At 49.4% G+C, this 24730-nt stretch overlaps 8 protein-coding genes across 8 annotated transcripts; 4 read left to right on the top strand and 4 right to left on the bottom strand.

Moving 5' to 3' along the window:
- Positions 1-1374: 1374 nt before the first annotated feature.
- On the bottom strand, positions 1375-2616 carry BDV37DRAFT_91887 (uncharacterized protein). The gene has a single exon (XM_032091444.1). It carries the CDS (start codon positions 2332-2334, stop codon positions 1468-1470), a length of 867 nt encoding a protein of 288 aa, XP_031942774.1. The 5' UTR covers positions 2335-2616; the 3' UTR covers positions 1375-1467.
- A 541-nt stretch (positions 2617-3157) lies between these two features.
- On the bottom strand, positions 3158-4992 carry BDV37DRAFT_91890 (MFS general substrate transporter). Its single transcript, XM_032091445.1, has 4 exons — positions 4525-4992; positions 4374-4466; positions 3317-4322; positions 3158-3187 (listed from the first exon to the last, which is right to left on the bottom strand). Exons 1-3 carry the CDS (start codon positions 4847-4849, stop codon positions 3397-3399), a joined length of 1344 nt encoding a protein of 447 aa, XP_031942773.1. The 5' UTR covers positions 4850-4992; the 3' UTR covers positions 3158-3187; positions 3317-3396.
- Positions 4993-6049: 1057 nt separating this feature from the next.
- BDV37DRAFT_245067 (uncharacterized protein) lies at positions 6050-8448 on the top strand. The gene is made up of 2 exons (XM_032081620.1): positions 6050-7746; positions 7886-8448. Exons 1-2 carry the CDS (start codon positions 6777-6779, stop codon positions 8311-8313), a joined length of 1398 nt encoding a protein of 465 aa, XP_031942772.1. The 5' UTR covers positions 6050-6776; the 3' UTR covers positions 8314-8448.
- Positions 8449-9537: 1089 nt separating this feature from the next.
- BDV37DRAFT_293156 (putative hscarg dehydrogenase) lies at positions 9538-10769 on the top strand (the record flags this gene model as incomplete). Its single annotated transcript, XM_032089345.1, has 5 exons — positions 9538-9811; positions 9874-10027; positions 10097-10115; positions 10180-10430; positions 10504-10769. Exons 1-5 carry the CDS (start codon positions 9551-9553, stop codon positions 10767-10769), a joined length of 951 nt encoding a protein of 316 aa, XP_031942771.1. The 5' UTR covers positions 9538-9550.
- A 1166-nt stretch (positions 10770-11935) lies between these two features.
- On the bottom strand, positions 11936-12322 carry BDV37DRAFT_281856 (thioredoxin family protein; the record flags this gene model as incomplete). Its single annotated transcript, XM_032086909.1, has 2 exons — positions 11936-12230; positions 12300-12322. 2 exons carry the CDS (start codon positions 12320-12322, stop codon positions 11936-11938), a joined length of 318 nt encoding a protein of 105 aa, XP_031942770.1.
- Positions 12323-13138: 816 nt separating this feature from the next.
- BDV37DRAFT_293154 (cytochrome P450) lies at positions 13139-15316 on the top strand (the record flags this gene model as incomplete). The annotated part of the gene is made up of 5 exons (XM_032089344.1): positions 13139-14312; positions 14385-14696; positions 14749-14859; positions 14929-15095; positions 15145-15316. The coding sequence occupies exons 1-5, from the start codon at positions 13554-13556 to the stop codon at positions 15314-15316; spliced, it is 1521 nt and encodes a 506-aa protein (XP_031942769.1). The 5' UTR covers positions 13139-13553.
- Positions 15317-16768: 1452 nt separating this feature from the next.
- On the top strand, positions 16769-18286 carry BDV37DRAFT_293152 (putative cytochrome P450; the record flags this gene model as incomplete). The annotated part of the gene is made up of 2 exons (XM_032089343.1): positions 16769-16937; positions 16998-18286. Exons 1-2 carry the CDS (start codon positions 16829-16831, stop codon positions 18284-18286), a joined length of 1398 nt encoding a protein of 465 aa, XP_031942768.1. The 5' UTR covers positions 16769-16828.
- Positions 18287-19220: 934 nt separating this feature from the next.
- On the bottom strand, positions 19221-20639 carry BDV37DRAFT_270690 (amine oxidase, flavin-containing superfamily; the record flags this gene model as incomplete). The annotated part of the gene is made up of 1 exon (XM_032084599.1): positions 19221-20639. The coding sequence occupies one exon, from the start codon at positions 20637-20639 to the stop codon at positions 19221-19223; it is 1419 nt and encodes a 472-aa protein (XP_031942767.1).
- Between the last annotated feature and the right edge of the window lie 4091 nt (positions 20640-24730).

Below are 24730 nucleotides of genomic sequence, written 5' to 3'. Positions count from 1 at the left end.
CACTCCTCCTTCCGGTGGCACTCCTCCCACTGGCAGCACTCCTAGCGGCACTCCCCCTACTGGCGATGTCCCCACCGGCAGCACCCCCAGCGGCACCCCTCCCAGCTCTGGCACTGAAACTGGCAAAGAGACCGGCGAAGAGACCGGTGGCTCCCCTCCCACTAGCGGCACTCCCCCTACTGGCAGCACTCCTCCTTCCAGCGGTACTCCCCCTACTAGCGGCACTCCCCCTACCGGTGATGTTCCAACTGGCAGCGGTACTCCCCCCAGCTCTGGCACTGACACCGGCATCACCACTGGCGAAGAGACTGGCACTTCTACTGGTGGCTCCCCTCCCACTGGCGGCACTCCCCCTACTGGCAGCACTCCTCCTTCCAGCGGTACTCCCCCTACTAGCGGCACTCCCCCTACCGGTGATGTCCCAACTGGCAGCGGTACTCCCCCCAGCTCTGGCACTGACACCGGCATCACCACTGGCGAAGAGACTGGTACTTCTACTGGCGGCTCCCCTCCCACTGGCGGTAAGCCTCCTTCCGGCAGCGGTACTCCTCCCAGCTCCGGCACCGAGCCCTGCGAAGTCTGCGAGAAGGGCAACAACTCTGGCAACAACTCCGGCAACTCCTCCGGCAGCTCCTCTGGCAGCTCATCCTCTTCCTCCTCTTCCTCGTCGTCCAGCAGCAGCTCCAGCTCCAGCTCCAGCAGCTCCTCCAGCAGCTCCTCCAGCAGTTCCTCGAGCAGCTCCAGCTCCGGCTCGTCCAGCGGCAACCACGCCTCAGCCAACGCTTCCGGCCCCAACGACTGCGCCGACTGCGAAGTCTCCGTATCTGTCTCTCCTGAGGACTGCGAGGACTTCGAGTAAAGGCGCATCGAAGATGACAAAATGCCGGTCACTTAATCCGCCCACCTAGCCATGGAGAGTACTCGGGTACTTTTCTATCTGTTTTAATAACTTCTGCCCATGCTGGTCTCAACCGGCCCTAGCGCTCGTCTGCTTGCTTTTCCTTTTCCTTGGTTCACTACTGATTTGTCTGTCGCTACCGTTTTTGTGAGATAGTTGATCCGCTCCTTAGGGTAATAGAATTAAATCACGTTAATGTGTGTTCGAGTTTCGAAGTTGAATATCTTGGTCTTCTTTACTACTATACTATACTATATGTACGAGTGAGTAATCAATGGTTTACTAACGTAGTCGGTAAGCGTTCCGCTCACGCAAGGATCCCACCTACCTGGGGAGGGCGCTTCTTCTAGTGTTCAACATCTCGACAGTTGAAGCGCGTCTGCCGTGTCTGGCACGTCCCTAGTAGTCAAAGTATAGACGTTCTTGGCACCGCTGTGCAATCATTGATGTTTGGAGAAACATTTAAATTAATATTCATATCAAGCTACCATGTATATTATATAGAAAGTAAATCATTAAAGTACTTCAACTCCAAGCCAAATGAGCCTCGCAAAGGGGCACCGTCACGCTTATGTCACGGCGACGATGTTATTATCGATGAAACGATCTGCCTCTCTCTTCAGCATCAAGATACAACTCGCCACAAAGAAAGCCTCTACGCCGTCCGTGTCGGCATGCTTCTCATCCTTCCACATGCGCAGATCCATCACCAAGCGACCACCATTCCCTCCGGAGTACCTAGCCGAGCCGCGGGTGCGGAATTGGTCGTTTCGAATAAGCTGAGCGACTCTGGCGCCGCTCTTAGTCGTGGTACCATCCCCTAATACGACGCGATCCATGCGCTCCAGAATCAGCAGCGAATCTGCGTTACAGGCTTTTCTTTCTTCCCGACTCCCGTAGCGCCACTCGTATTTGCCAAGTGACGTGTCGAAAACCTGCGCACGGCTAACCATCGACCGGCTTTGCACGTCGACCAATTCTCCACACACCTTATCGTCGTCGATGGCCTGCTCAACCGAAACACTGGAATCGCGGGGTAGAATGCGCATCCTGGGGTGCCTTCCAGGGCCCCAACGATAGATGGTTGAAATGAGAGCATTCTGACGTGGGTCGGATGGGCGCACCAACGCGCACGAGTTGGAACTGCTCTTTAGGCGGATAGAGGTGTACTTTTCCTGTGTGGGTGCTCCGAATTCCACGCTGTAGACGGAAATATTCTCCAGAAATTTGCCGCTGAGTGCCTGGTTGGTGTCGTATCCAAGGGCTTCTACCTGAAACTCGCTTGTGGCGAGAAAGCCGTCCGGGGAGGAGGATTGGTTGCTAGCGGCATCGGATGCAACGACCTCATTGTAGTCGGGGGGAGACTGGGACTTCCAGTCACCCATTGGATTGGAAGGGTTCGCCCTTGACTTTCGTGAACATGTAAATATACCCATTGCGCTTGGTTCTTGAAGTTTGGGATTTGGTTGTTTTTGAGGATTTCGGTGTTGCGGAATGAAAGCTTGGTCAGATAGCAAGTATGACTTTTGATGAAGGGCCGATTTAATTTGCAGATTTACCTTCACTGATATATATCCACAGGCATATGCTGACGCTCAAGATGATGGGTATGTTCCGTGTTGCATTGATCGATCTGCTGCGCCTCGTGGTGATACTGGTTCCGGTGATCATTGATAAGGCTGACAGTGACGCCATACAGGGCAAGGCGACCCCACTCACGACTTGCATGCACCACTTCAGTTAAGTTGGCTTAGGGTCTCTGGTGCTCTGGACTGCCAGGGCTTAAGGTTGTCTGAAAGGCACCCGTGACCTCATCTGCTACTGCAAACCTTTCCTAAACAGGAATCATCTGGCGCTCAATGGATCTGCGGCTGGAGAGGCAGTGCTGTGCCAGTATCCGCCCCACAGAAGATCAACACGAACATTGTTCGGGGAACAATGAAAGAGTGTAGGGGGACGACACCGATTTCCGAAAATACTGTATTCATGAGTCGCAGTGGATGCGACTTCGACATCTACCGGAGCGGATTTGCCGCAGCTTAATTCAATGGTTTTGGAGTGAGAAATATGTTCTGCCTCTGAGATTCGGCGGCACTGACTTACTGATCAAGGTAGGACACCGATGCGAAGGCGATAGAAACTACCTTCATGGCAGGTTCCTTAATATTTTGGCTGGATCTTACTTACATCCGAAGGCAGACCTCAATCCCAATGGGTTGGACCTTCTTTTCTCTTTACGCGGACTATGTGTCTTTAATTGTTAAAGTGACATGGAGGGCACGGTACGACCTATTTAGCCATCCATCAGCTTAGTAACTGGTGCAAGTGTGCAAGCCATTGGGAGAGAGAGAGACTAGAAGCGAAATTGTGAGATTAAAAAGACCAAGATTAGATATGTATGGTAAAAGGCCAGTGTACCTTGGAAAGCCACTCTAATCTTTCAGGCTGACCTCGTGTTGAAGTATATGGAGTGGATCGAAAAGCTAACACTCGGTAGTTTAGAATATACGAGTCACAGTCCATCCCACAGAGACACCTTTGGCCAGGATCAGGAACAGCGTCGAGCAAGCATATGACAGACCGGAAAAGACAATCAGCCCCCAATACACTGTCTCCTGATGCGTTGACGGATTCTGCACCTTGAGAATCTCCCCCGCGACGGGAATAGCCACCAAGAGACAGAGAGCCATGATTGTATTCGTCGTCCCATATCGTTTGCCATAGTCCCCTGTCTTAGAGATCTGGGCCACGCACACTGGCGACAGACTAATAGCCGGACCGGCCCAGAAGCCGAAAAAGGCAGCGAAGCTTATAATCGCTGCTTTGCTCTCGTTGGCCGTAAGCCATAGGGCAAGGATTAATATCGTACAAACGGACCCAGTAGCGATCATAACGTTGAACCGGCCCCAGCGATCAGCTAGCAGGCCTGGGATAACTCGGCCGGGAATCGATGTAGCGCTGAAGATAGACATCAGCTCGTACGATAGGGAACCGGTTAACCCATGTGACGAGGCATACGAAGGCAGGTACGTGATGACAACCATCAGGCCGACTTCTGCGGCGGTCACGGCGAGGGAAGTCATTGTGAATGCCGGTTCTCGCAGGGAGCGAAGGTCAATCGTGCAGCTCTTGGAGTTATTTGAAGGCAGTCTCGTCCTGGTCAAAAACAAGCTAACGATAAAGCAACCCAGAAACAAGAAACCCAGCACTCTAACCGCCCAAGGAAATCCAATTCGATCTCGGAGTGTTCCGAAGATATATGTCAATATGATGCCCCCGATCCCACCGCAGGTAGAGGAGACTCCTGTAGCCAGGCCCCGACGCCTGTAAAACCAGTGATTTATGGTGCCGAACGCTGGCGGTAAGATGGCCGATGCGGAAAGACCGCCAAGGACACTGAACCCGAGGATGAACTGGTAGTATGCTTCACACCGTCAATAGGACGGCAGTGGGAACCGGAGCTGGTCCACATTACCTTGTGCGACACTGAGTATCATTATTGATGCTGTGAAACCGACACATCCCGGAAGCAGAGTGTACTTAACACCGTGTGAGTCGAAGACGGGCCCTGTCGCGCACCAGTTAGTACCATTTATGTGTAGAGCGCTAGCGTCACGGTATTATACCGGTTTGGATGCCACCGAGGTAAAAGAGAAAGAGCCATAAACTAAAGATCCAGGAGATTGATGCCTTAGAATAGTTCTGCAGCTGGTGGTCTGCCAGCCACTCTTCTAGAATCCCCGTGATATTCATAAGACCGAAGCTTGGAAGCAACGCACACCATGATCCTAAGACCACTGACCAAGCTCGCCACCCGCCATCAGGGAACTCCGAGGAATCTTCTTCCGTGTACTCGATAGACGTGTGATTATCTTCCGAGATATTGCCACTGCTGCTTGCGGCATCGCCCGTGGCAGAAGGTACCTTCTGAGAGTCGCTGCTTGTGTGCATGGTCCCAGAGATCTTGAAACTACTATACAGTAGTCAGACTGCTTTATGGGCAAGATGAAAGAAAAACCAGATGACAGTATCGACCTTGAAGCTCATAAGAGCGGCCGGAATGAGACATGTAATTCCATTTTTTTTGTCGATCATTGAATTATTTTTCTTTCTATTCCAAGGGCGATATACACCCCTTGCATCCCATGGACCCGAAGTAGGTATCTGGATCTGAGGAACATGAATGCAGCACTGGAATTTCGCCTTCGAATCACCAATGTGTGGCTCGTTGCGATAAAGACTTTGGTAGCTGCCAATAGTTTGCGGGTAAGAACCCACCCAGCATTATATCTGTCTTCCTCGCATTGAATCATATCGGTTGTTTCTTGTGAACGCTCGGGTAAGACATGCTGAAGCCAACGATGGGATCTCCGAAATCGACCGGGTGACTTGAGAAGATGTCCAACATCGTCGAAACATGAAACGCTTTCTAGACGTAACCTTATCTGAAGGTAAAAGGCGCCACCGGGAAGTGCGGCCATACAGAGCTCGGGAGGCGTAAATAAGCATCGAGTTCCTTGAGGTGGTTCATTTCACCCGCTGCAAGGAGCCCTTCCAAGTCACATGTTTTGTCACGCCCAATGGGGATGAAACCAAACCAAAACAAACAAGAAGCAGGGGGAAATCAAGAAGGCAGGATCCCTGTCATTCTGTCGTGTTGCGAGAGTTGCAATTTCGTGACTACTTCACTCTGGACTGTATTTGGTCTACAGGTCTTCGAAAAAGTAATTTACGGTACTTTGTACAACTAAATATTCACTATTTAAAGGTCCTAAAAGAATACATCGTCCCAGTGAGACCGTCGGCGAGCTCCGGAGATACCTCGGCCAATTCACCCTTTTCTTGACTGCTAGATAGAAATACTATTGTCCAGCGCAAGTTTGAGCCGATCATGGCCGAAATGAAGTTCTTCTCCTTGGGGCGAGAATGAAAGAAAAACCCCGGCAACCTCGTTGAACTCAGCCCACGTTAGGGAGGTCTTGGCGGGTGGGGATACCCTTATTTAGCGGCCAAGGGCCAATCATAATGGAGCGAAAAAACAGGGTCACGGTGGGGGGCCTTTTTACGTCACGGGCGGCTCTTCATCGCCATGACCTCTTTTAGGGATTCCCTCTTCAGCGCTCGGCGATTTAGTATCGTCCGATGATTCTATTTCAGTCGTGTCATACTCCAGTCATGTACTCTGTATGCTGCAAGATGAGATATACAACATGTTGTGTACGTAGTCAATGGAGTACCCCTGGAGTCGTCACCCGCGCCACATTGACGCCCGTCATACATGTCACAGCCAGGGACGAGAGCCCTGATGGCGCCTGTCTCGTTGTCTTACTGGCTGCCAGCTGGCGCTCCCGTAGGGGTTCGCAGGGGTGCTGCCATACTTGAACCGTTGTAGCTTAGTGCCAGGGGCCCCCTAACAAGGCTGAGTCCTAGCCTCAGGCTTCTTTTGCTCGTGTTTCATACCAGGAAATCTGGTCTGGGGGCAGTTTTTGGTTGGATTTCCCCGCCAGCATGACATGCCAAACTCAGTAATGAATGCGACCAGTCCCAGAGAATACTGTTAGTCAGTTCAGGGACGATGATGTTCAAAAAGCTACGATCCAATGGTCGGGCGAGGGGGTGCTCCATAAAGCTTGTCCATCATTGACCGAAACGGAAAGATTGACCGTCTCCGCCGTGGAAGTTTCAGAGCATCGCCGCGTCATTGCCTTTCGCACCGTCAATCTAGGCCCCTGATCCTTTGGCTTCATTCGTTTATCCTTCCCGCTTCCCCCTTGGCTCCATTTTGTTTTCCCTCTTTCTCTCTTCCTTTTCTTTCCTTCTTTCTTTATCTTACAATGCTCTCGACCTATTCACGCGTCATTCCGTCTTCGCCGACGCGATGACCCTACCCAGTTGTTCGAGATGGCGCCTGCGATTAGGTAGCTTCCTCTACCTGTTCTACTTCGTGGGATTCATGAGCTTCGCCTGTATCGTCGCCATCTGGTATGGCGTCAATTCCGATCGAGACTATATTCACCCGCTGTTGACCCAACTGATCCCCGCCGGGCACTGTGCGTGCCAAACGTCGACGACCTTCCAGTGCTCGACCTGCCTGTCCTGCTCCGAGCATAGTCTGGTCCCGCAGCTGACCTCCGCCCCGAAATGGGAATTCAACTCGGATCGCGATGCAAACAATGAGGGCCTGACAACACCCCAGTGCAAGGCCGCATTCCCAGGACTCTACGAGGATGTCTTCCGCGCCGAGAGCTTTTGGCGGTCCCAAGGCGCTCTTGCGACCGAGGACCTGGATCGCATTCCCTTAGGATTTGGGATGGCCCGAGCATTTATTTCTCGCGGCGAGCTGTATGTAGTTGCGGCGCGGGCCAAGCAAGAGGATCATCGACGAAAGATTGTGGCGGCATTAAGCTCCATCCATCGCGCGCTGGTCGCGGATTTCGACCGAGCTGCTCGCCGCGACATCGAGTTTGTTTTCTCGGTGGAGGATAAGGTCGAAGATGTCACGAGCTCCGACAATCCAGTCTGGGTTCTTGCACGGTCTGCCTCTGAGCAAGGCGTCTGGCTGATGCCCGACTTCGGGTTCTGGGCGTGGGATAACCCGCTAAATTCGATTGGACCCTTTGACCAAGTCGTCGAACGTGTCAAGAGAGCCGATATTCCATGGTCGGAGAAAACCCCGCAGTTGGTTTGGCGCGGCAAACCTAGTTTTGCCCCCAAGCTGCGCCGCGCGTTGATGGATGCCGCTCGGGATAAGCCGTGGGGTGACGTCAAGCAAGTGGATTGGTTTGAGCGGACGAACATTATGTCGATGGAAGACCACTGCCGGTATATGTTTATCGCGCACGTTGAAGGTGAGCTCTTCTTCTTTTTTTTTTTTTTTTTTTTTTTTTTTTTTTTTTTTTTTTTTTTTTTTTTTTTTTTTTTTTTTTTTTTTTTTTTTTTTTCTTACTGGTTGTAGTTACCAGAGTGCTAATCGGATCCACCGCTTAGGCCGCTCATACTCCGCTTCACTGAAATACCGTCAGGCCTGCAACTCGGTAATCGTGGCGCATAAATTGCAGTATATCCAGCACCATCATTATCTCCTCGTACCAGACGGCCCGAATCAAAACTACATCGAGGTTGAGCGAGACTTCAGCGATCTTGCGAGCAAGATTGAACCCCTCCTCGACGATCCGAGTACGGCACAGCGGATCGCCAACAATAGCGTGCGCACCTTCCGGGAGCGCTATTTGACGAAGGCCGCCGAAGCATGCTACTGGCGTCAGCTTTTCGAGGGATACCGACACGTCTGGAACAGCAGCGTCCCAGTGTGGTCGGACACGTATCAGCGGGAACGGGGTCTCCGATACGAGTCGTTCGTCTTGATGGATAGTCAGATGATGTTTGATTTTCGCGCGACGGGCGACATGCCATGATGATTTTGCAAGCAATATTCGAGCGATCTACGCATTCACGGAGTTTGGAGTCTGGGATATGATCAACTTCTGCGGCTATTTAGCCTTTGAGATACCAATCGAGCGTGGTTATGTGATTCAAGATGCTTTATAGACTGGTATGGTTTATACCGCCTGCCATATATACTCTCAATAATACCAGATATATAACCTCCGAGTGCCACCAGTACCAGAGATGTTAGGCGTAGATATTCCCAGTCATGTCAATGATTCTCTAAACCCAAAACAGTACCAATTTAATACTCCTGTACACTTGTGCGGAAGGTTTTGCTACTTCCTTTCCGGAATAGAACTAGATTAATGCCGCTTTTTACCCAGTAATTGATCCCGGAAAGGCAGAAGTACATGTGCTGAGCGCTCCATAAATATACTGAAGCGATCCAGAAGTATCCTATAACCACAGATTACTTATCTAAACTACCTGCCAAGCGGACGACACAGATGACAGTATATTCTCTATAATAGAAGACTGAAAAAACTAGATACTATATATTACTTATTGGTATACTTATTTCTGGAGTTACAGTAGAAGAATTGTTAGCTTATAGGGGCCAGAGACGCCGATACCAGCTTACGAGAAAGAAGTCATGTGCATTGTAGCTGAATATATCATGACACTCATTCATGTATCTAAGTCAGTTCATCATCAATTATCATAAGTTAACTACTTGATAGTTACATTCAAGATTTGTTCCCAGCTCAACTTGTTCACACTGTCTAATAATCGAGTATACATACTCAATTAGCCTGACCTTTGGACTAGTACTTGGTTTGTACTTTTATTATCCTATTTTGGACCTCCGTTCAGCCATGTGTTACTGATCACTAGTGGTTTCTAGTCACTGAGGATAGTCGTATCTAGCCAAGATAGCTAACTGGTAATATGGTCCCTGTTTCACATGATTTGTGAGGTTTCCGGATACACAAGAACAATCGCTTCTATAGCTATTGAACTCTGATTAATAAATCTACCTACAAGGGCTCTGTAGAGGGGTTCAGAGAACTTCCAGACATCGGTATCCCAGATCAATGCAAGGTTGCGGGCTTACGAGGCCGTGGGAGCAGTCACATGCGTAGACAACCTTGTACTGGATTTGACTTCTTCATATATCAGAACTTACGAGTTCGATTTTACCCACCCGACGTCTCTCATTACCATTATTATTTTGTCTCCGCAAGTTCTCTCCGATCTCATCTAATGGCACCAGCCGTGAAGCGAATCACCATTTTTGGCGCCACGGGGCTTCAGGGCAGCTCGGTGGTACATTCTTTGCTAAGGGACCAAACGTCCAATTTTAAGGTTCGGGCCATTACCCGGGCTCCGCTCTCCGAAAAAAGCCAGGCATTGCAGAGCTTGGGGGTGGAGGTCGCTAGGGCAGATGGCTGGATGGCCCATGAGATCCAGGAAGCCTTCTCAGGCTCCTGGGCGGCATTTGTGAATACCAACTCGGATGATCCGGTAGGCCGCCTTCCCCGGTCCTGTTCGCGTTGCGGAACGGAATAATCGAGCGAATACACTAGATCTTTCAAAACCCGGACGGTCCCACCGAATTCGACCTGGGCAAATCTATTGTCGATGGTATCGTAGCAGCCAATGTAAGGATTCTGGTTCTCAGCTCGATGAGACCCGCAGGGGAGGCCACAGGAGGGAAGATGCATATTAAGACCATGGACAGTACGTAAACGGGAAAACGTCAACGAGTAATGGACTCGGAAAGCTGACCGGTTGAATTGGAAACTTTAGTGAAGGCTCGCATCGAGGAGTATGCCAGACGAACGGGTTGTTTTGACGCAGTCTGTACCATTCACGCCGGATGGTACTATGAGCTTTTTTCTCTCCGACGTTATGGCCCAGGTCCACCGGGGTTTTCCATGCCACCCGGATGCCGAGGGCTTCTTGAGTCTACATCTTCCCAGATGGGGAGATAATGACGCGGCTCCGTTTATCGCCATTGCGGATGACTTTGGTGACCTGGTGCACGGAATCCTACTCGATCCCCACAAATGGAAGGACCAGACAGTCCAAGCTGTCAGTGAGACTCGATCGTTGGAAGAATTCGTGAGAATCTTCTCCGAAGGTAGGCTCGGCGCTTTTCTTGTGTCTATGTATGTGTATCGAGATACCATGGCTAACTCCGGGCCCTGCTGTAGCAACTGGGAAGAAAGCACGATACGTTCCTTTGCCCTCATGGAAGTCATTGGGGGAGGGAGTGGCGGAGCTGGAGGATCCTCGGTTGCTCTTTGCCTATGGAGAACTTACTGGAGGTCGTTATTTTGGAGTCGAGCCTTCGTCCACCACTACAGCACTGGAACTGAAAAAACTAGCAGCGACCGCCCAGGGGAAAGACGGGGTCGGTGCGGAACTAACTTCATTGGCCTCATTCTTTGCTGCGAACTTTGGTCCGAGCTCGAACTAAGGGGCATCATCGATGTCATCTAATCTACACTTTCTACCAATCTAGTCCAATTTATGTATTTGCTAGGCCAAGGAGACGGACGTATCCTCGGCGATCGAGCGTTGCATATGACCCTCTATTTTTGGGTAGACATGTTGGAAAGTCCCCGAAACTAAAACGCTTGGCCAGCGAGCCCCCTGGAGAATGGGCGTCGGATTCTGCAGAGAAACTGGCTGTGTTGTATTTGTCTCGGGCTGTTGGCTGGCCCTCTTATTGGCGGTGTATTCACTGATTATCTCACTTGGGAGATGGTGCTGCTTCTATATCAATCTTCCATTTGGTGGACGGACGGCGTTAGCTATCCTTTTCCTTCTCGAGGCACAACAGCCCAGTAAGCGAGCAGGAGGGAGCAAGTGTCTTATATGGCACCTCGATCTTGTGGGTCTATTCTTCCTTGATGTCGATCTTTGTTGTCGTGCAGTGGCGGAAACAGGACAAGGCCACAGTAGGGTTAGGGCTATCACAGTCTATGGTTGATGTTCAGGCTGTACTCGAGCCAGATGATATCCTTCCTGCCATGGCAATAACCGCCTTCATGGAGTCAATTGGGGGATCGGTTGCTATTTCAGTGGCACAGAGCGTCTTCCGGAGCCAACTAGTGAAGAACTATGGCTCTGGAAGCTCCCCAGGCTAACGCACATGAGAATATTGCAATTAGAATGACCACCTTTCGGGACACTGTACTGCCAGAAATGCTGAACGGGGGGTATTGAGAGCCTATAACTCGGCTATCACCCAGGCGTTGTATGTTGGGGTTGCTCTTTTGTCATGGTTCAAACGGCCTTTGAAAATACTTTATAAGGATCTGGGAAAATGGCAGAAAATGTAATGGGAAGGGTAATCTGATACCAAGGCAGCAACAAATGAACTCTAATTCAAGAATAAGAGACTGGGTAAATAGATACACAACGGAGCCATAAAGGGATACTCAAGGAACTTGAGCAAACACCGGCGCATCGCCATGATTAGACTTCACGGCTGTGTATTATGTATATATTCGCTGCTAATATACCTGCTATAGATACATTTTGTATGCTAACTAAGTTTGCTTATCCAATTTAGTAGGTTGAACTCTCTCTCTTCCTTGATCTACCGTATGCTCACTACCACCTCCCACCATAATGCAATCAATGCCCCTCGAGAACAAACCCCTCCAAGCCCCCAGGACTACCTCCTACCAAATCCCTCACCTTCCTCCCCTCCCGGAACACCATAAACGTCGGCATCGCCACAATCCCCAGCTTGGCGATCTCCTCGTCCGACAACTTCCGCACGTCCATCCGGTAAAACGCCATGTGCGGTGTTGTATGGGAGATCTGCTCAAAGGCCGAGAACATCGGACGACAGGGACCGGTCCAGCCGGCTGTGAAATCGACGACTGTGGGCGTCGGGGATTGGATTGTTTTCTGGAGGGTTGTGTAGCTGTTGGGCAATCTTTATGTTAGCAAGGCGGATTTTTTAGGGTTGGGATAACGGCCGGGGAGGACGGACGAGGTGATTTCTTTGACGACCATTTTTCCCTCCCTCTTTTCCTTTCCTTCTTTTTCTTGGTCTTACTATCAGATATGTAGGAGGTGTAATAGTGGTGATAGAGTGGTGGCGGTTGGTGGTTGATTATACACGTTTGTCAAGAGACTGAGAGACCGAGGAATTATTAACAAGCAAATAGAGCCATTACTCCCCCCAAAAGTCTTTCCCTCCCAGATATATACATCTTGCAAGTTCCCATGAATCCAAAGCTGACAGTAAGGTAAAAAGAATGTCATGACGTGGTTGAAATGTGAATAGACTTTGTGTGATGCTACAAGGCTGACTTTTAACTTTCGCGCATAATGGCATGATCTGTCGGTCCGCATAGGCTTTTGGTTCCGCTGTGGGGATGATTTTGGGTTTGGGAAAGGTGACTGTGAGGTGTTGGGTATGGTTTGGTGGGCTTTTCGTGGGTTTGGATGGGCGGGAAAGAGGTGAAGGCACTTGTTTATATACACTGCCTTTTCTACGTTACTGGTGGTGTTCATGGTGTCGTGTTCAGGAAAGAAGGTTACTGGTAGGGCTTGAGATGGGATACTCTGTTGTATACGTAGATTGGATTACAGCCTACTTTTATCTATAATGCAAATTAAGGTGTTGCTGGGCTGTATATCAATGGCTAAGTGTCTCAGGTTGGATGAGATGGCAATATCAGAACCAAGAAGACAATTGACCCGGGATTGTATACATCTATACCCTACTGCAAAAAAAAAAAAGCTTAACAACGAACACGTACATCAGAGGTTGACGTCCAGTGTTTCTTGACTCCTTTCCTACTCGGTCAGTTGTCTTACCAGATTGCGAAACCTGCCGACAGCAAGACAGGCCACCCGTGACTCTCATATTCTCTGAAGGTCCTTCATTCTCTTGCTTCTTGTGTTGGGGTTTGTTTGTAGGGAAGGCTACAATGTCTCCGTCTCCTGGAGGAAGCCCTATACACATCTTCTCGGGCACTGGATACAGCGAAGACGGTGTTTTAGTTGCTTCTTCTCCGGTGAAGCTGTCATCAAGAACCGTAACAAGTAGAACCAACCCTGACGGGTTTGGGCAGATGATGCGAGTTGGGTAGATATGTAGTGACACAGAGCCTGCGTGCAGTCTGTCAAGATCACATATAAAGTCCCCGATACTACGTGGTCATTAGTGACACCGGATATCTACCCACTCTTCTAGACTACCATTATTCTGCTATCACCACACCTCTCGTACCGGAAGATGATGCCCACGTTCCTCCAAGCGATCTGTTCCACATGCATAGCTCTTGCAATATACACAGCAAGTCTAGCCATCTACCGTCTCTTCCTCTCCCCGCTCGCCAAATTTCCCGGCCCAGCTCTCGCCGCTGTCACCAGCTGGTACGAGGTATTCTTTGATGTTCTCCTCGGTGGCCAGTTCATGTGGGAAATCGACCGTCTCCACGGAAAGTATGGTCCTATTGTGCGCATCAACCCCAACGAACTCCATATCAAAGACCCAGACTACTATAACACCCTCTATGCAGGCCCCACAAAGCGACGGGATAAGTACCTTTGGTTTCTATCTGTCGGAGCTTCGACCTCGACCTTCGCCACCGCAGAATATGATCACCACCGCTTGCGGCGTGGGATGATTAGTCCCTTTCTCTCCAAGCAAGCTGTCAGGGACTTGGAGGGGGTTATCAAGGGCAAGTTAGATTTGCTCTGTGGGCATATGGAGAAGGCGATGAGGACTGGTGAGGCAGTGGAGTTGCATACTTCTTTCGTGTCGTTTGCTGTGGATGTTGTTTCGACCTATGCATTCGGGGAGAGCGGGTGCTTCGAAGAGTTGAGGAGGGAAAGGTTAGATGACAGATGGAAGAAGGGCGTAAATAGCACCTTCGCCAAACTCATTCTTACGAGGCATTTTCCTTGGCTAGTGGTTCTTTTTCGGTTCCTGCCTCTGTGGGTCAGTGCGCTGCTCGCTCCTGGGGTGCAGTATATTGATTATATGGAGAAGGTAAGTTTCCTGTGAGGATTTGGTTGCACTGTTGCTGTGGACCTGAGTGTTACTAATAAATATGGACTTCAGGAGATAGAGCACCAAATGCAATACGTGTTTGCGAAAAACAAGGATGGCGTCAAGGACAATAGCATCTTCTCGCAGCTTATGCACAATCCTAAACTACCTCCGAAGGAGAGGACATTACATAGACTGACTGACGATGCCAAATTTCTGATGATTGCCGGCACTGACGCTCCATCTCAGGTTTTGGCCATCACAATGTTCCATGTTGTTCGCTCTCCGCTGGTCTGTCGAGACCTACGTAGGGAGCTGCAGGACAAGACTGCACATTTACAAGATGGGCTTGGCTTGAGCATGCTTGAAAAACTTCCGTATCTGGTGAGCAAAGGGACCCCTCCGTTATAGGTCTCCACGGCTCACTTCGGATAAGACTGCAGTCATTAAAGAGGGGCTTCGTGTCTCTGCCGTTGTCACATCACGTCTCCCGCGGATTGCGCCTGATGAGACACTGGAGTTCAGAAACTGGAAGATTCCCCCAGGAGTATGGTGTCTCTTTCATATCATTCTAGCATCTGTTTTGCTGGCTGACGAGGCTTTGGACAAACGACAGACCCCAGTGAGCATGTCCAGCCACTTCATTCTGCGGGATCCCGCTATATTCCCTGATCCACTGGTTTTTCGGCCTGAACGGTGGCTAACACCAAGCCCTACCGGCTTGAACTTGGACAAGTATCTCGTGCCGTTCTCAAAGGGAAGCCAAGGATGCTTGGGGCCAAAGTATGCTTTTTCTTCGATATCGACAACACTCGCTAACTCAGACATTTAGTATGGCTCATGCTTGGTTCTACCTATCCCTAGCCACGCTGCCGCGGAGATTCGAATTCTCTCTGTTTGAAACCGCCGAAGAGAACATTAGGACAGTCCGGGACTGTTTCAATGGACAGACAAAACCTGGACAAAATCATATCCAGGTGAAGGTGTTGATGGAGTTTACATAGCCCAAGTTTTGATATATTTGTCTCATTGGCATCTACTTGGTAGGATAGGGAACATCGCAAGAAGAAGCTGATTCCAAGAAATCAAATCATTCCAGAAGGCGTAGCCAAGACGTGTCGCATGCTTACCGAAATGTGGTATGGTGGCTGGGAGTGGAGCAGTCGAGACGAACACCAGGGTTAGTTAACTAATAGAGTTTCTCTGACTCAATAATATGGGGCGCTTTGACAGCTGGGAAGGCCATTATGCAGTGGTGCTCCACAGTCCACCGAGGCATTACTCACATCTGAGATTGGCGTGTTGAGTTTGCGACATGATCATCTTTCTTGACGCAGCGGTAAAGCAGTATTTGTCTGGCTTGTTTTGGGTTGCGTGCTCGGACATGTAGATCTGCGTGGTATCATAACTTGGATTCAGCTCCCACATATCAACACCACATAGACAATTAACTGGCGCTTGTATCTGCAACTGGAACCTTATTTTGGCCCTCAAATGTTCCAATCCTGTTGGCCCCAAGTTATTTCAGATATCGCCCCCCTGAGCAGAGATACGGCGTCTCGGGTGTGCTGTGACCCGACGTTCAATTAGTGATAGGCGCACGAAGTACGGAGTCGCGAGGGATGAAAAGTAAGCTGCATGAGAATTGGTCTGTGTAAGACGCTAATGACAAGCCTGTGGGGATGGGTTGCAGAGAAAAAGTTAGCGTTCGGCAAAAGATGTGGTGATGGACATTCAAAACACCTGACCTCACTTGACTTGCCTTATGTAAGTCGAGTATGGTTTCCCCTCCCCCTTTTAGGATTGATATGTACATACCATTGTTCAGTCATTCCTCCCTCAGAGAAAAACAGCCCATTCAATGCCCTCACGGTGCAGGGATATAAACACTGTGTTTTGTTATGTTAACATCCTGCCGATCGGGACCCAAAAGGCTGGAAACGCGGCAGAGTATAGACTTCGGCTATTCAGAGCTGGTCCTCTTCATGACGGTCCGCGGCCGCAGTGGATCAGCATTCCACCAAATCAGAACAGATCCTCTCTCGTGTCGCGGAGCGAACTCAAAACAAAACATCCACACCGACGACCCCTTTGCTCGTCAAATGGGGCACGAGCTGACATTCGTTCCACTCTGAGTGGGCGCGCACTCCCCATTGGGCCCCAGCCCAAGCAAGGAAGCTCTCACTCTCCAGACGAACCATGATCTGTGCGACGATCGATCCTGCTTTAGGACCTCTAAGAGACAGCCAGTGGACTGATGGCCCAAGCCAGTCCATCAATTCACCAACTATTGTTATGAGATCGTCGCGCGAATCGGCGTGATTCAGCTGAGCCAAGATCTGCAGCCACACAAGAATCTTCACAAATCACAACTGGTACCGGTGCTTGCACAGGGATGAATGTGGAGGATGGGCCAACAGAGCACCTGGTGGAGAGGGAATTTAAATTGCCTACCCTCCGGCAACTGACCCTCCTTCCGTGAGAATTTCTGTAGTTTTCCTGACCTAGCAAACATCATGCCGTCGCCGATCCCGAAGCCGAAAGGTGTTCCCATCCTGGGAAATCTCCTCGATCTCGATGGTAACAATGCCTGGGGCTCCTTCAACAAGCTAGCCAAAGATTATCGTGAGTCTCAGTGAGCCTTTTGTGACAGGGCACAGCTAACACCACGTGTCTGTACCCTAGGCCCCATCTTCAAAATCACCATCCTCGGTCGCGATATAGTCTTTATTACCGGTGCCCACCTACTAGAAGAGATTTGCGACGAAACGCGCTTCCGCAAATGCGTAGAAGGCCCCATCGTAGCAATCCGCGATGCAGTCAACGACAGTTTGTTCACGGCAGATCACGATGAAATGGAAGCATGGGGTATCGCACACCGCATAATGGCGCCCCTGGTTTCGTGGGAAGCGGTTGAGCAGGTGTTCTCCGGCATCCAAGAAACAACAGACGACCTGATCAAGAAATGGACGGCGGGGTCCCGGCAGCGTGTCGATGTGACGAACGACTTGGATCGATGCAACCATGCCGCAAACATGCTTTGCTTCTTCGATCAGCGGGTACACTGCATGGAGGGTCCTGAACCTCCAGTCATTAAAGCCATGGACGGTGCTACCCATGAGGCGATGCGCCGACCTCTCCGCCCCCGGCTACTCAACTGGTTGTTCTACAATCGTAAATGGAAAGCGTGGATCAAGACTATGCGTGACTACGGAAAAGACATCGTTGATACTCGAAAGGACAATCCAACCGACAAGAAGGACATGCTCTATGCGTTGCTGGAGGGCAAAGACCCGGAGACCGGTAAAGGACTGACCGACAGTCAGGTGCTGGATGAGATTATCAATATCTTCATTGGTAGCGCCACGGCACCCAACCTACTCGCTTTCGCAATGTACTATCTGGCGAAGAACCCAGACGCAGTTGCCAAGGCTCGCGAGGAGCTGGACACTGTGGTCGGTGGTCCTTCCGTCAGGATCGAACATGAACATCTTGCTCGCCTCCCCTACACTGAAGCTATCCTGCGGGAATCCTTCCGACTCTCCGGCGTCGCCCCCGGCTTCAATATCCAACCTATCCCTTCGATCGAGGGCCCCGTCCTGCTCGCCGGTGGTGAGTACGAAGTTCCCAAGAAGCAGGCCCTGATCGCCATTCTGGCGGCTGTGAATCGTGATCCGGCCATTTTCGAAGACCCCGAAGCCTTCAAACCCGAGCGTATGGTCGGAGAGAATTTCGACCGACTCCCCAAGGGTGTGAAGAGGGGCTTCGGTAATGGTAAGCGCGAGTGTATTGGCAAGCGGTATGCCTGGCAATGGTCCTTCCACGTGCTGGCGAGCATCCTCAAGGATGTCGAGTTTGAACTGGCGGACCCGAACTATGTGGTAGGCAATGACGGCATTAACTGCAACGGAGCGTTCAGTGTGCGGCCGCAAGAGATGTTTGTGGTAACTGGACCCAGGGCTCATGCTGCCTAATTGTTGATGTCTCTGCTACTTGATTCTTGTTAGGATACCAATGTTGTTTATTAAGTCAATAATGTCTATTAAGGATGAACGAGCTGTGTTTGAGCGACCGATATGTGTCTGGCGATTACTCGTAGACTGCCTAAGTTATGCCACAATATTTATAGCATATAATCTATCATATGCAAAGCTCAAAGAAATCTCTGAACGAAAAGCTATGTCCACCACCGTCTGAAAGTAACTCGGAATTCCTTGACATTTGACCCTCCATCATATGGCTCTGTCTAACAACGCCTTTCTTGCTATGCTGATTTCTGACCCTCAGACGGGGCTGATCGAACTCTCCAACCTGCGGCATTTCACTTTGCAACAACATCTCCTGCGATGAAGGTCTTATATTCGGGAGGAATAAGGCGAGAGGGAAGGAGAAAGAGAGGACAGAGATGGTGGAAGTGAGCGGTTGACAACCAACAGGTCTGCCATCGGTGTTAAATAGATAATCATGCTACCTCAAGAGTAATTAACACTAATCTCGATCTCGTCCTGATGTGCCTCGAGGGCAGTTGGAATATTATATCTAGCGACTTGTATTCGGTAAACTCATTCTTATTCAAACTTCGAAGAGACCAACAACACCTTTTTACAAGGGAGTGTTCTTTTTCTATCTCACCCGACAAGAGAGCTCCGGACAAAATGCACATGATCAGGGTAAACATAAACGAGAAAGATAAAACTTATTCTAGCTCTAGGTATCTAGTCGCGCGACTATCACTTAACCCATATCCTATTATCTGTCCTATCATCCAAGTCATGCGAGCTCACGGCGACATTGCTCACCTACTAGAACCAGAAGCGTAGCCATCGAGGTGCTCGTCGAATTTTGCTCGGTAGGTAGAACTGACCCGTAACCCAGCTTGCCCTAGCCATTGCCCAGTCTATTCAGACATCATGAAAAGCTCGCCTTTAGCAACCCATCAATGAAGGACCAGATCCGCGCCGAATCATGCGAGTCAAACGTGACAGACATATAGTACGTCCTGCGATGGCCCTGCAAATTATTCAGACGTCTGTAGAAGCCATTGCGAATTGCATCTGGCGGGACAGTCAATAGAAAGGGGCTATGGTCCGAATATCGAACGAACTCCGGTGGTTCAACAGGAATACCCGCCTTCCTTAATTGCATGACACTGAGAGTCATATTGCCCTTAACCTCTGCTTCCGTCATGTGTTCTTTGCTCCCGTAGAGAATAGTAAACAGCCCCGGCTCTCTGGTGGTGTTTATCACGTAGACCGCAGGCTGAGGCGGCAGTTGGTAGAGGGTATCGGTTGCACGGTTGACAATCTGCATATCTTCTGGAAGACCCGGGATCCTGGCGAGAGCCGTGTAGTAGCACGTATTATTGAACTGCCTGAACAGCTCTCGCTCTGAATCGTCCAGGTCCATGTCCATTCCCTTCAGCATATCCAGTCTGGGTTGAATGGCTATGATGAGTTTCCGTGCACGAATCACTTTCACCCCGGATGGCGTTTGCACCACCGCGTACGCCCACCCCCTCGCGTCATTGCGGTGTGTATAAGTAACAGTGCTATTGAGTAACACGTCCTCGCCTAGCTCCTCCCGCGCAGCACCATATAGCTCGCTATTGTTGCGACTATCTGGCACAAGAAAACCCCCGAATGCGCTTTGGACCACACCAAGGCCGAAATATTTCAACATGTAAAGTGTTGTCTGCTGCAGTATATCGCCGGCGCCTTGATTGAACATGGCAATGATATCGACCGCGCCCTCGAGGTCATACTTCTTCACGAATTCGCCGAACGGGAGCAGCAGATCTGGGGGTACGGGGTTGGGCAGGTTGAAGCCCGTGCTGAGATACGGATACTTGAGCAGCTGGGCCGAGTACGCCGCCAATGCCTGGGACATGTTGCCCTGGGCTGGACCGACGGGGGTCCCAGTGCGAAGATCGACCCGACGTTGCGTGGAGTTCTGCTCTAGAATGCGAACCTTCTCCAGTGGAATGTCGAAGTGGTCGAAGTAATCTCGCACCAGGGGGAGGTTCTCGTAGTAGAGCACGCCATAGTCGACGGCGGTTTCTGTTTCCGGGTCGTCGTAGGTATTGACGTGTCCGCCTAGGTGGTCCTCTTTCTCTACCAGCACAACGCTCTGGTTCATTTGTCGGAGGCGGATTGCTGCGTATGTGCCGGCGGAACCACCGCCTATGATACAGACATCGCGGGTGATAACTCTCTTGTCTTCGAGTTGCGAAAGGTCGAGCGAGGGAGGGGCGCGAGGGACGGAGACTGTACAGTCGAGCCATGATAGAGCTGAGAGGATTAGCGATATGGTGGCTATTAACAGCCTCATATTGACTTCTATATGACCGGAAGGCTTAGAGAATCCATATATGTGTGCTAGGAAGGGGGACGGATGTACATTTATCAATTGTGCATGGGGTCGCACCGACGGTCGATTCAGGGAATTGATCGAGAGGGTGTGAATGGGACTTAAGAGTATATATATTCCCATAATTTACCGTGATTCATTAAGGAGCCATGGGAGGTAGGATTGTCTCTGCAATGGTCACAAGTATGGACTATTCCCTGGTCCCTCTTGGCCTGCTAGGGAATTTATGGGATACGGTATAGACGAATGACCCCCACGATAGTCCGACTGTTACACCTGCAGGCTTTGTGTCACAGATGGTTCTTCAGTGAAGGATTTTAGTTGCATCCCATTGGACTACAAGAACTTGTCTTACATATGTACCGGTCTTCACCAGAAGCCCCAAAGCGAGTACCACCATTATGCTGCATACTTCAGAGCTTTCAAGACCCCAGTGACCATTATCCCTATGGGTATGCTTAATCAGTTTTTCTCTCGGCTGATAAGAGTTCGAATACATTGCGGAACTCGATGCCTGACAGCTAAAGTAAAAATCACGGCTTGTTTAGTAGCGTTATCCATGTTTTGCCCCTTCATATATTCCGAGACTTGGAATGCTACTATCTTAATCCAAGAAGTTCACTCAATGTAATTAAGCTTACTGCAGCTCTATGGGACCAACGATAAGTTTAAATAACAAAAAGCCAGGGGTGAATAGAAATACGAATTTGGGAATGTTTTATCTATTCTCACTCATAAGTTTGGACTCTTCTGTAGTGATAGGACTATGCTATATTCATAGTAGCACAACATGGTAATGATTTTACCAGCGCAAGGGCTCTTTGTTTCCATCTCTCAAGACATACTACTATAGTGTGTATTACCCTTCTATGGTGAAGTTATGTAAGAAAGGAGAAGCCAATCAGCATACGTCCACCAGATGAAAACTTTCGCTATCAGCACATGAAAAGAGTGGAACTCCATTTGGATAGCAAAAAATGTTCTCGATTGGTTTATCCACACCATTGACGACTCAGGTATCTGTTTTAGCCGCGCGATGATAAGTCTGAATGGTGAGAGGCCCCGGGGAAAGGGGAGGTCCACTCTGAAACCTGAGGTTCTAGAGAGAGCCGAACTGGGCCAGAAGACACGTCTGTGCAGAAACTGTACTATAGCAGTTCTGGTAGTAGACACGATACCATGGATTCGGAGCTTCCTGACCCCTGATTATTATGATGAGTCAGTGGTTTGTATCAACACCACGCTAAAGTCAGGGTTAGTTCATATAACTTTAGGCTTCAGCGAGCAAGTTAGCCATTGAGCGCTTCGAAGAAGCCTCCATACGTGCTCAATACTATTATCATAACCGGAATACTGTTCGCTCCACTATTCGTAGTGTTAACGTCGGTTTGGATATGTGCCTCGACTCAGTATCTACCCCAATCAGTGCGTTGGGGGGACTATGCAGATAGAAATGTAGGAGAGTCCATGCGCTATCTTGTAATTCATGGTAGGAGGTAGTTGCGTTCTGTTTTGGTCTCGGTGTTGTAGTTAAGGATTATCGAAGCATCTAGAATGGAAAGGTGTAGATCCGTCAACCACAGCTATAACCAATAAGCGAATATAGAAGGAATCTCCAACCCCAACAAAACACTTATGAGTACGGCGTGATCATACACAGGGGATGGAAGCCTGCGCCAAGCTTGCTAGTTGAACGCGGCGCTTTGTATTGTACTTGGAAAAGACAAAAATTAGACGCCTCAAGTTGAATAGGGTTAGATGTCCTCTTGTGGGAAGGGCAGCCACAAGGTACTTTCCAGTGAAACAACCCGAAGGAATAGTGCAGTCCATGCATATACCAAGAAAAAGAAATTCATATACCGAGATGGAGAGGTATATCCAATAACAAAGTTAAACTATTTTTCTCCGCTCTCCCTTTTGTTCGGTACACTGATCTGCAGTGGCTGTAGCTCCCTCTATTTTCCACCAACGCGCGCATCGCCAGATTTAGCCACGTTTCATTAGTGCGACAGTGCCCCCACTAATACAAGATATCCTTGGCTTTCAGTTTCTTCAACCTTGGGCCACAGTAACTATGGAATTCTTGTCAAGCTCCAGCCAAAGGCAAGTTGATTCGGCATGCTGAGCACGCTCAACCTTTGGAGATATAGCCCTAATCCAGAATCTGTCCTGCCAAGGTTGCTTCTAACCAGCTCAGGGCTGGAAGGGATAGAACATGGGCCTATTTCCTTGCTAGGCTGGTTCCTGGGGAGCGGTGTGCATGTTCCCATTCAGACGGTTAAATTTGTTGGTTAGCAAATCTAGCGGTTGGTACCTATTAGTTGATTTATCCATATGACCAAGTATTTGAGGCCGCATTTTAACTGAGAAAGGGCTTGGTTGTACGCAAGAGAATACAGGAGCACCTCAGTCACTATCCGACTGACATCTAATATAGAGGCGTCATTCATAGAGCTCAACCGGCTGAAGAACATGGCTCACAGTTTGACTCCTCAAGCGCTCATGTTCTCCATACTCCTCGGATACATACAGTATGCTAGTACATCAGGTTTCCTGGTTTGGTTCCTGCAGGATTTGCAGGAAAGCTCCTTCGCTTGCGCAGATATTGCAGGACAAAAGTACCAAACAAGCTTCAACGCTTTCCAACTTCCGCAGAATCCGTGCCCTAGGCATCTACGGTCGGGGCGATTGGGGATCGTGTACATGTCCCTGATTGACACAGATTTGAACCTTACAAACGCGATGATTCGGCCGGAGACCGAAGCGATCTGTCTCGGTATCAATGGAATCTACGATAGGGAAAGTGGGCCCCGTCAAGTGTGGAGCAATCCAATACTCCGTACAACAGGAAGCACTCTCAACGCACCAGAAAAGAATGCCAGAGTAAAGTGAGTTGTTGGAAGTTGTTAGAATGTTGCGCAACTTCTGGCGCAATGCAGCATGAACGAACGTCTAGTTCTTTAGGAGTCGTTTCCAAGTTGCTGTGGTTCGGTATTTTCAAGTTGATGATGCAGTCTGGACCTCTTGGGTATAGACCCGTTCATTATAATATTCCATGATGCTAGTTATAGTGGCTGAAACCGGGAGTGCCCATCCGGCTGTCATAAGTGGGAAGAATTATTTAACTGCTAAACTAACACCGCTAACCATGTCTTGAATTAGAATCGGAAACGAGAATCACCCCACTTGCTTCGAGAACATGATTGACTTTCCAGCCAATATCTGGCGGTGTGCTTTAAGTAGATAGTAGCTCGCTATACAGTGAGGTAACTTAACATTAAAGAAGTTTGATCTGAGCAATGGTTATGTTCCGACAGCGCGTAACTTCGCACAATCTACAACATCAACCTAGGAAAGTGCTGACACCTCAGACTGATAAGCCTTGTCTTTCTTTGCATATCCTACGCACTTGGCGAAGAAGCAATAAAAGCTTGTGCATATCCTTATATTCGGACACTTCTTCAGTCTTATGAGATCAATTTCTCCAGGATGGACTCGCCTTCGTGGTCGGTTACAGGTGCATTGGCAGGTATTGGGAGCGGTCCTTCCTCTTATACGGATGGTATCATACCCCCATCTTCGATGGGAGTTAAGGTAATTATAATGGATGTCTTTTTGATACTTCTGACCATTGTCTTCACTGCGCTACGGATTATTTCGCGACGGCTGAGAGGACAGAAGCCTTTTCCGGAAGATTATTTACAAATTGCGTCCCTGGTAGGTCGTAAATTGTCCAACATAACTACGCACGGCTTTTCTGACTGTAACTATCTCAATAGATCTGCTTCCAAGGCGTTTGCTGGCTTAGTATTGCAAGTGAGTCAAAGGAAGCTCGAAAGTGTTTTTTCTGATCTAAACATAGTTAGTGTTTGTGAGAGGCTTTGGGCATCACATATGGGAACTGCAAACTTACCATGTAACTGCATTGCTTAAGGTTAGTGCTCCTCCATCAGGCGCATGGATTGCAACCATGCATCTACTGGCTACACAAAAGTGTTCCCTGCTCATATTATTGTCGTTCATCTACTTCAGATGTGTTACTTGTTAGTGAT

The sequence above is a fragment of the Aspergillus pseudonomiae genome (genome assembly GCF_009193645.1).
Source record: "Aspergillus pseudonomiae strain CBS 119388 unplaced genomic scaffold BDV37scaffold_23, whole genome shotgun sequence".
Lineage (NCBI taxonomy): Eukaryota > Fungi > Ascomycota > Eurotiomycetes > Eurotiales > Aspergillaceae > Aspergillus > Aspergillus pseudonomiae.
The sequence above is the reverse complement of the archived record's forward strand: the minus strand, read 5'-3'. Positions and strand labels throughout refer to the sequence as shown.

Excerpts from the sequence above, each read along its gene's own strand:
- BDV37DRAFT_91887 (XM_032091444.1), bottom strand. The coding sequence starts at position 2,334 with ATGGGTATATTTACATGTTCACGAAAGTCAAGGGCGAACCCTTCCAAT.
- BDV37DRAFT_245067 (XM_032081620.1), top strand. The coding sequence starts at position 6,777 with ATGACCCTACCCAGTTGTTCGAGATGGCGCCTGCGATTAGGTAGCTTC. Across the intron at positions 7,747-7,885 it reads GTTTATCGCGCACGTTGAAG|GCCGCTCATACTCCGCTTCA; the intron begins GTGAGCTCTTCT and ends TCCACCGCTTAG.
- BDV37DRAFT_91890 (XM_032091445.1), bottom strand. The coding sequence starts at position 4,849 with ATGCACACAAGCAGCGACTCTCAGAAGGTACCTTCTGCCACGGGCGAT. Across the intron at positions 4,467-4,524 it reads CCTCGGTGGCATCCAAACCG|GGCCCGTCTTCGACTCACAC; the intron begins GTATAATACCGT and ends GGTGCGCGACAG. Across the intron at positions 4,323-4,373 it reads GATACTCAGTGTCGCACAAG|CATACTACCAGTTCATCCTC; the intron begins GTAATGTGGACC and ends GACGGTGTGAAG.